The sequence below is a fragment of the Limulus polyphemus genome, unplaced genomic scaffold, assembly GCF_000517525.1.
Source record: "Limulus polyphemus unplaced genomic scaffold, Limulus_polyphemus-2.1.2 Scaffold216, whole genome shotgun sequence".
Classification (NCBI taxonomy): domain Eukaryota; kingdom Metazoa; phylum Arthropoda; class Merostomata; order Xiphosura; family Limulidae; genus Limulus; species Limulus polyphemus.
Window position 1 is genome coordinate 154496 of NW_013665826.1, and position 10480 is coordinate 164975.

At 34.7% G+C, this 10480-nt stretch overlaps 1 protein-coding gene across 9 annotated transcripts in view; it reads left to right on the top strand.

The window, feature by feature from the left end:
* LOC106478485 (homeobox protein cut-like) overlaps positions 1–9881 on the top strand; it is a 153296-nt gene extending 143415 nt beyond the window's left edge. For all 9 annotated transcript variants that reach the window (XM_022382094.1, XM_022382093.1, XM_022382091.1 and 6 more), the window contains 2 exons: positions 5321–5501; positions 6049–9881. In XM_022382094.1, the coding sequence (XP_022237802.1) occupies positions 5321–5501; positions 6049–7223 (1356 nt within the window). In that variant the 3' untranslated portion in view covers positions 7224–9881. The remainder of the gene's footprint in view (positions 1–5320; positions 5502–6048) is intronic.
* The last annotated feature ends 599 nt before the right edge of the window (positions 9882–10480 follow it).

Genomic DNA, 10480 nt, shown 5'->3' on the forward strand with positions numbered 1-10480 from the left:
TTTACTTTAGCATCAAAGCGCAATTTCATATTTCCATAACACTTTTTAAAATATCAGGAATTAACTTTAGTAGCTATTTTTAAAGTTGTCTGTTAGTTCTTCATACACAGTCTAAGCTAGTCACGTCCTTTCCAAAACATTAGTAGTATAATCATATAAAAAAAATACTAGATTCTTAATAGTGGTGCTGGTAGGTCAGTGTTAAGTTTACGGACTTACAATGCTAAAATTCGGTGTTCGATTCCTCGCGAAGGACAGAGCAAAATTAGTTTTACGTTACAAAAAGACACTTTGCCCCAGTAGCTCAGCGATAAGTTTGAGAGCTAAAAAACGCTAAAAATCGAGTTTCGACAGGTGGCCTATCATGTAGTTTTGTGTTTAGTAACAAACAAGATTATCAGTTAGACAATTACCTTTTTTAGCTGAATAAATTAACAAAAATTATTTAACTTGTGATCTCTGTTACAAGCAACTTGTTCCTCTTAATCGGACACTTGCAAAACGCTGACCAAATTTTCACAGAAAACATTGAGAAAGACATCCACGCTTTAGAGATGTCACAATTTGTTCTATTTCACCAATATTTACTGCATTAAGTAATGATAAATACGGTAAACACAGTTCAAAATATAAACTAGTTAAAGAAACGGAGCTTGTTAAGCTTTGTTTGTTTGTTTCTTTACCGAGGGTTATCTATGCTAGCCGTCCCTTTTAAGTGGTAGATTAGAAGGAAGGCAGCTAACCAACACCACCAACTTTATCAACGAATAGTGAGACTGACCTTAGCATTATAACGCCCTCACGTCTGAAATAGCGAGCATGTTTGATGACGGGATTTGAGCTCGTGACCCGTCGAGTATCCTAATCACCAGGCCGTGCCAGGCCAACTTATTAGTAAAAACATAGTTGCAACCTAACAAATGTTCCTTTCCCCACGTTCCCTGAAGACCTAGTTATCTTAATTCTTTACCTCCCACGTTTATTTCTAAGTACACAACACAGATCAAAAGGTAGTATTTCGTTACTTAATCTGAAACTTGAAATATTCCAAACTTACATGTAGTTAATATCATACTTTTCAATTTTAAAAGTTAAAACAAAAGTTGTAAAGTGTTACACACACACACACATGTATATATATGCATGTATATCCACGGCAGTGCTCTAGGGAAGAACGTATATTTACCCATAGCAGTGAAGAAGTTAAGATATTCTTCCTCTATGTTGTCTGAAGACATACGTGTCATTTTGGTTACATTTTCCTCCAGTAGGTTTACCAAAATTGCCAGAAAGTGTATCTACAGTGCTAAAGTAAGTTAACAACAGTGTGTCCAACCAGGCATTCGTAAGAGAGAAATTCGTCTCTTAAATCTTCATAATCGCCTTTAGAAACTGTATTCCAGACCGTAAGGCAATATGATCTACCAACATGTCCTGGCGACTTCAGAAACTCTTAATTATGCCTCCACCTGTTACTCATCCCATACTTTTAAAGGATTAACTTTTTTCTCCTCACAATCTAGGTATTCCTCAGTGTGTCTTCATTTTTCGTATATTCTATATCTGTCATGTCTGCATCTTTTAGTTAATGCTTACATAAACAGTATTTTAACGTTTTATTTAAGACGTAAGGCTATCCTTATACTCATTCAAGTGATTACTGAACCTCATAATTCATTAACCATGCCCTCCTTAGAACTAGATAAAATATTTTATATTAAGAATTTAGCATATCCAGAGCTACGCTAAATCCTTATGTGAAGATACCTTCTGGTAGTAAACTGATTAATGAATGTACCTTACGTATGTTTGTCCCGAGCTGTTATACAGTATAGGCCACACTTCTTTTGTGGGTGTGAAATGACCTTATTTATAGCTACTTTTTACGGGGTCAGTCCAAATTATTGTTTTCATAGTTATGCTTTTGTCAAAATTCCCCTTTCTCAATCACTAGTGGTGCCGACGATTTTGTGATCCGAAGCAGCCTGAAGGATATGCATCCCCGTGTCAGTGCGATGATAGGTAATTAATATCATACTTAATCTTCCAACTGATTTTATAAAGATGTTTACATAAGAGTGCGGGACACATTCAACATGTAAGGACTTCTACCGTTCTTTTGGATTTTTATCGCAGATCGTCCATCTTTATAAGAAGATTAAATATTGTAACCTGTCACTCTACTGCACTGTAAAAATTAAGTCTCACTGTTCTTGATTGCACAAGGTACTTTCATATTGCCTTTAATAATATTTATCAGTTATTCTTCTCTCCAGGTATAAATGGACTTATTCGTACACACTGGCCTCAGACCAATGAAATCTCCTTTTGAAACAAACGCAGAGATACTTCCTTCCACAACACCATTTAGGGTCCATTTCATTTTTGCAGCCTTGCAACACTAGTCAAGATGTCTTTATTAGTGTCTTTGCCAGCTGTTGGGATGACTTTCTTTAACTATCTACTTTTAAGCCCATCTTCATTTCTCCAGAAGGTTGTTTTTCCTTCCTGTAGCTAATGGTCTTCCATTATAAATAATTGTGTGCTAGTCTCAATCTTTGAAAGGCTGTTGAATTATCTGATTCCAGAAGCAAGGCTGTCATCGCAGAAGTCGACACTTCTGCAAAGTATTCTTAGCTTCAGCAGACATTTATCTCCTTCCTTTAGGACTCTCTTTTTATTTACATCTCTAGTGTGTCTCAGACTACTCAACCCCTGAAAAGAAAAACACCAAATCCTTGTAACGACATCAAAAATCTGTGATACCCCTCGACAATGATCTAATCGTACCTCACCTTGAAGGGAACTCAAAAATGCAAATTTAAATGTTATCGATACATGTGATGTGTTTGTTAGCGTACTAATAAACAGTGTTTACAGAATAATGTTTCAAAATCACAAAATACAGACTGTTTACTAAAACTAGCTTTTATTTTACCTTGCGTTACACGTTATTTATAGTTGATTAGTGGTTATTAATTCTACCTGGGTTTTTTTCTTATGACACAACTTCTACTTAAGTTTCGATTAGCCTTTAATCCTATTAATGCCCACATTCTAAATGTACTTAAACATATAAAACTTTCACAGTAAGACTCGAAATTAATGATAAATCCTGATGGTCTAAACCTAAACATTTAGTCACAAAACTGAATAATATTGCTGTACCTCAGGTAACCATATACAACCAACATAAATAACATTCATTTACATAATTTTAATTCGTCTTGATAAGTTTTCTACTGTATTCAATTATATTAACAAACAAACCTCCACATCATCTTTGATTTTGTATTCTATTTTTGATTACTAATGTAATTTGTTTATATAAACGACAAGATAAATAATTTTGAACTGAAAGCACGTTAGATTATTATACGATACTACACATTAGAACTTTTTAAATATTAACATGGCCGATGCACTTTGTTGAATTTCGCGTAAAGTTACACGAGGGCTATCTGCATTAATTGACCCTAATTTTGAAATGATTGGCCAGAGAGGGGCGCAAGTAGTCCCGTAGCTTTGCGCCAGTAAGTCCCAAACAATCAACCAGAGATGAAGCAGTTGGTCAACACTATCCACCTCCGACTTTTTCAGTGGAATTGGATCGTCAATCTTATAACGCACCCACGGTACCAAAGTGCGGACTGTGATTTTTTTTTTTGACAGTAACTGGGCTCGAACCACAGAACCTCTGTTCTGCAGTCCAGCACACTAACCACCAAGTTGTTTTGAAACGGTCAACTTTTAAACAATCCGTCATTAGTACAAATAACTAAAATTTTATGATTTTCTACGTTATGTCTTCGAGCAGGTTTATAAAAAAACAACCTGTATTCTTTTGTAGCCTGAATGTTTGCTTGTTATCATGGACAACACGTTTATGGGTGTGGACGGAAGGCGCTGGACTTAATGTTATATTAAGATTTTTCTTAAATAACCGAGAAATGGGTACAATTCCTCTAAACAAATTATTAGACGGCTCAAGTGAAGAATAAGGAAGATGTTATCGAAATAGAGAACAGTTTTAGTGAATGATGATGTGATCTTATGAGAAATACAAGCTTGAAATAAGGATTAACTAGCCAGTTGGGTTTTTTTTTACCGTTTGGTACAGTTTGGGTTTAAATTTCGCGCAAAGCTACACGAGGGCTATCTGCTCTAACCCTCCCTAATTTAGCAGTGTAAGACTAGAGAGAAGGCAGCTAGTCATTACCACCCACTGCCAACTCTTGGGCTGTTCTTTTACCAATGAATAGTGGGATTGACCACTATTAAATTAGGGACGGCTAGGGAAAATAGCCCTGGTGTAGCTTTGCGCGAAATTCAAACCAAACAAACAATGAGCTAACTTTTTAGCGTTATAAGGAAAATTTAAGTTAAGTATATTTTTCTGTTGAAGAACTAGAACAAACGAATTGTTACAGATAAAATTAATCTACGAGCATTAACATATCACCAATGAAACAAAAAGTTTATATTTCAAATTATGTCTGCGAGTCACCTGTTCATCCTAAAATAATCGGTTTAAAACACTAGCGTAGAAAAATTATATATGTCAAACTTCAGTTTCCAACTGAATAAACCATTTTACTTAAAATAAAGACCGTTTCACTCTGATTTACCACACACACGAAAGTTCGTGAGCAAACAAGACATAACACGCATACTAGCACTTCTTTCAAGCTTCTCTTTGCCCTGTAAATGAGCTTTCATGTACAGTTTGATTTTTTACGCTCTTTTCAACAAATTTCTTTTATGAACTAGTTATGTTTTTGTCCCTTTACTTCTAGAGCTTAAAGTTACATAGTTTAAGGTTTACAGTGTCTTCAAAGTTACCTTTTGTACAAACAAGCTGAAATTGTCTAGTGTCAGTAAACAAATTTGTTCAGCATATCTTATCTTTTTTTTTTCTCAGCGTACTAATATTTATAAAGGCCCATCATGGCCAGGTGGTTAGGGAACTTCACTCGTAATCTGAGGGTTGCGGGCTCGAATCCCCGTCCCACCAATCATGCTCGCCCTTTCAGCCATGGGAGCATTAAAAAGTGACGGTCAATCCCACTATTCATTGGTGAAAAGTAGCCTAAGAGTTGGCGGTGGGTGGGGATGATTAGATTCCTTCCCTCTAGTCTTTCACTACTAAATTAGGAACGGCTAGCGCAGATAGCCCTCGTGTAGCTTTGCGCGAAATTCAAAACAAACTAATATTTATTTGAAATGATACATTAAAAAACGTTCAATTGTTTTGAAAAAAAAATGTATAACGGTAAATAATGAAGTTTTTTATGTCTATATATGATCTCCTTTATTTCAGATTTTTGGTGAGGTTGTTCTGGGTCTATCTCAGGGATCTGTTAGTGAATTATTATCAAAACCAAAACCATGGCACATGCTCAGTATTAAAGGAAGAGAACCTTTTATCCGTATGCAGTTGTGGTTAAATGACACAAAGAACCTAGAAAAGCTGCAAGCTCTTAAAAATCAGAGAAGAGGAGGTGGAGTACTTTTTTTACTTTTAATAATCAGAAAATTTCTTGCATGTTTTTAATGTTAATTAAATGTGCTCATGATGCGCGTATCTTTCCATTTCTGTAGGATACTGTGTAAACAAACTTATATTCTATCTTTTACAAAGTCAATATTAGATTAAAAACAAAATAATTTGCAAAGCAGTTTACAATACGAAATAACTAATAAAGAAACAACGAAATAATACCAAGATATTTTTTATGATCGTAAACGTACTTCGATTTCACAATACAATCACCTAAACCTTATTATCAATTAGTTCTAACTTAAATGGTCGTATAGGCTACTAATCAGGCAAACGACTGATATCTACAACCTTAATGTAAACACGTTTTTTTTTGTTTTTTACAATACTATATTATTAATTCTGTAAAGTTTCCGTTATTGTACTTGAAATTTCCATTCGTCACCAAATACTTATTTGTAAAACTCTACTATCAGTATCAATTATTATTTTTTTCCTGGTAAAATTTCAATATATTTTATTAATCACTGTTGTTTTAAAATTTCTAGCAAACAAAAGAAGAAAGAATGAAACCTACATGGATGGCAATTGGTCTCATTACGAAAACCACACGTATAATCATGCTTTCCCTCCTCCATCTCAATATTTTTCAACCAAAAAACAACGGATCTTATTTTCTGAGGAGCAAAAGGAAGCACTACGTTTAGTGTTCTCCATGGATCCGTATCCAAGTACAGCAACAATTGAGTTTCTGAGCAGCGAGCTCAATTTATCAGTGCGAACAATAACCAACTGGTTTCACAATCATCGCATGCGTCTCAAACAACAACCTCTATCTAAGAATGATGACAGTGAAACAAATCCAGAGCACCTAGCGTCAGGGGTGAAAGAGGGCACAAAATTCGACCCTGTTCAGTTTCGAATGATTTTAAATCACAGGCTTGCAGAGCTGACCCGAAACAAAGGCAATAATACATTTCATAAAATGTACTCAACTTATCAGAACACTGCTGGGCAATCTACCTTCAATGATAGCTTCGGTACATTAGATTTGAGTGTATCTAGTCAACTCTTCCCCCGAAGAAGTAACAACGCTTATGATTTTCAATTCACTTCAGAAACTGTAACTGGTGAAACTGATGATCATACAAACAGCGAGCTCAATGAAGACTCGAGCTATTCATACGACCGAGGTCTGTCAGAAAGTAGTGACAGAGAGTCTTTGTCTTCGTACGATACGCGGCAGGAACAAGAAGATTTTAAAAGTTCAGTGAGCGCGCCATCTAGTAGCAGTAAAAGGAGAAAGCCTGCTATGCCACAATGGGTAGACCCCGGGATGGAAATGTCTCCTGATAGTGATCTCTGCAGTGAAAGTGAAAACAATGAAGAAGAACCACTTAAAAAAGGGGATGAAGAGATAATAAATGGTGTTTGTGTCCTTCAAACTGGACAGTTTGATCTTCGTGTATCCAAGGAACACACGGTATGCATTGAACCTGCTCCAGCTCCTGATATAAAATCTAGGAGCAAGCAAGAACCCGTAAATAGGGATCTAATATTAGAAGTCACAAATAAAGAAGGCTTGACAGCCACTGAAAACAAGGAATTCCAAGGAAACATCAAAATCCATAGAAAACATAATATTGAAAGACTTGAGAGATGTCTACAGGATCAGGGTCAAGACTGGGATGTTGATGATGAAGTGGGAAAAAAAACATTATAATAAAGAAAGTTGGCGCCAAAGATAAAATGTTAATGTGTAGTGAAAGTGTTAGTAATTTATTTTTCACGTAGTGGGAAGGATGAGACCTCTCTATAAAAATAAATAAAACGTGTATATCATACTATTAATAACTGAAAGGTCAAAGAGCAATCTTCAAAGTGGAATCTGGTCGAACTTTGAATGTGTGTTTTGGGTTCAACATATTTGGCTTGTTAGTGGCCTTGAAGGTACTATCCCTAAACTATGAGAAAGATATATATGAAAAACAAAAACTTTTGGGATTAGTTGAACATAGAATAAACTTAGCATTAGAAGTAAGAACGATTCAATGTGATAATACCATTACAGCCTTCATGTTGCTGCCTCAGCCAAAGAAGGTTTAAGCCAGAGAAGAGAGTCAGTCAGAGTATAGCATCCACGAAGTGGTTCCTTAAAAATAAGACTTAATTGCTGTGTTTGTTTGTTTGTAATTAAGCACAAAGCTACACAATGAGTTATCTGTGCTCTTTCCACCACGGGTATCGAAACCCGGTTTCTAGCGTTGTAAGTCCGCAGACATACCGCTGTTCCACTGGAGGACATAATTGCTGTGTTTGGTGAAAAGAACTCTGCATAATCAACACAAATATTTAATCCACTCTGTGTCCACCTGATAATGTATTAAACTGTACATAACTTTAAAGATATTTAAATTTAAATGGTTACAAGTTGATGGCTCTTAGTTACTTTAAACTAATTATTTTATTACGCTTTTCAATAATGTGTAGATACACAAGTATGCAATCATTTTTTTTTTCTCTTTTTATCTAATCTGGCTGTTCTCTACGAATAGGTTGAAGATATGTAATCATCACGTCATTCAAATCATTGGAATTGTTCAGTTTTTCTGAAAATGCCTTTTCAGGTCAGACCTGAAGCTATCCAATAGGTACCAATGACTAAATGTATCTCATCTTGGCCGAGTATACAAAATGCTATCATTTCCGTGTAGGATTTGAACTCTAACCTGAAATATAAAATTCGACTTTAGTCTAGTGTATAAACATCCGCTAGTCCTGTTGTTGTATGTGTTTTCTTAATACTAGCGATTTTGGCTCAGTAAGTTTAATGTTATATACAGCATTTAATATAGCTTTGAAATTTTCCCATGTTTATGAATCTTAAATATTGCCGTATCTTTTTAACAGTTACTGATCATTTTTCTCTGGAAAATTTTGCACCTTTCCTAAAATACTTTAACCACGAGAATCCTTATTTCTAAAACGGAACGATTTCCTTAAACTTTAAAATGAAAGCGCTCTATGCAATCTGGAATTACAATTAGTTTCTAGTGTTCCGAATGTTAGAAACTAGTAATTGTGAAGAATACGCTAAGAACACCTGGCGAAAACTCATTTTGCTTTAACCTTGTGTACTACAGTCATGTTCGACACAGATAGAGATGAACGTTATTCTAGGAACTCCAGAGAGAGTTATGTGTGTGACATTAAATTACCCAAAATATAATTCTGCTTTGGTCTTACTCAAAATTGGAAGCTTTCTTTCTTTTGTTGTTAAGCTCAAAGCTATACAAGGCCTGCATGTGCTGTTCCGGGGGGGGGATAAATTGGTTTTGTTTTTCGCGCAAAGATACTCTTTTTTTACCAACGAATCATATTATAACGCCCCCACGGCTGAAAGGGCGAGCATGTTCGATGTGACAGGGATTCGAACACGCAGATTGCGAATCGAGTGTCCTAACCACCAGGCCAGGAAATGGGAATCAGAATGGAATTTTCAAAGCATAACTTTACCTGCTTTCGGACTTAATTTGTTTGATTTAAAACTGAAAACAAAAGAGTACTATATCCTTTCTTCAGTTATTTGAATTGTATAAAATTCATAAGACTAATTATAAACGAAGAACAAACATTTGGAAAAGGAAAGCTTATATATATATATAAAGAGGGTTTGTTTGTTTGGTATTAAGTACAAAGCTACACAATGGGCTATCTGTGCTGTGCCCACTACGGATATCGAGATCCTGTTTTTAAAAGTTATAATAATAAGAGGGAACCTAACAACTCGTCTAATAGTTAATTTTAATAATTAAGTAACATTTTAAATATTAATACCAACTGGAAACATAAATTTGATAAATGTGCTTTTTGATTTAGTATATGTTGATTATATATATACGCTAGCCACGGTTGAATATCAAATAATGTACACACAATGTTCTAAAAAAATTGTCTATTACCAGTTCTTGTCATTACCATTAAGTCATCGCGGAAAATGTATATGGTCACGGCTCCCAAAAGCGTTGGGGATATTCCATTTATCAGACCTGATCCAAACGCAGATGTCGAACTAGTTAGCAGCCACGGAGAATCAATTAGGGGTTAGAAGATAAGTGTTTAAACTCACAACGTCTTAACTCCTATCGTCCTTCGCTGTCTGCAGCCAGTTGTGGGAAGGCAGTCAACCCCAATCTTTAGACATAAAGAAAAAACTTGTAGTAATAGAAGTAAACCACCCTATATTTCTACAATTTTAAAAACTCCAACCTTTTAATATTTATTATAAAATGATGTTCAGTGGTGTTAAATAGAACTAGAACTCTTACCTCAATAGTTCTGTAATAATTATTTAAACACACACACCCACCTTTCTTTCTTTCGAAAAGAAAAAGAAAGAAATGTTCAAGTATAAATCGGGTGAGGTGAGATAAGCCTAGTTACCTGAAGTTGGTCTTCCCGTCCCAGCATACTGAACAACTACCTAAGACATTTATAGTTAACTATTGACAAACTTGGAAAGACCTTAAGTAAGTAGCGAGCTCTTTATGTTTTCCAGAACGTAATTACAGTAATCAAAAATTTATTTTTAATATGTTATTATATTTATTATAAAAGTGCGTAATTTTTTTTATTTGCCGATCTTTGTAACCATTATTGTTTTAATTTGTTTGTTAATAATTGAACATTATCCATAATGGAATTAATAGTTACAAACTGTCAAATATCTTTTTATTTGAGAAATAACAATTCATTTTAATAATACAAACGGAACTACACTGTTTGGAGTGGGTAAACCAAAGATGGAGAACTAAAATCCTTTCTTTTGTCAAAAATAGTTAACTATACTCTGCTTTCCACGAAAACAATATCTAAATCTAAATTTATCTAAATATAAAATATATATTTTAAAAAATATAGTGAATAATAGAATTAGAGAAATTCAAGAATAATTTATTATTATTATCCTTATTGATAAAG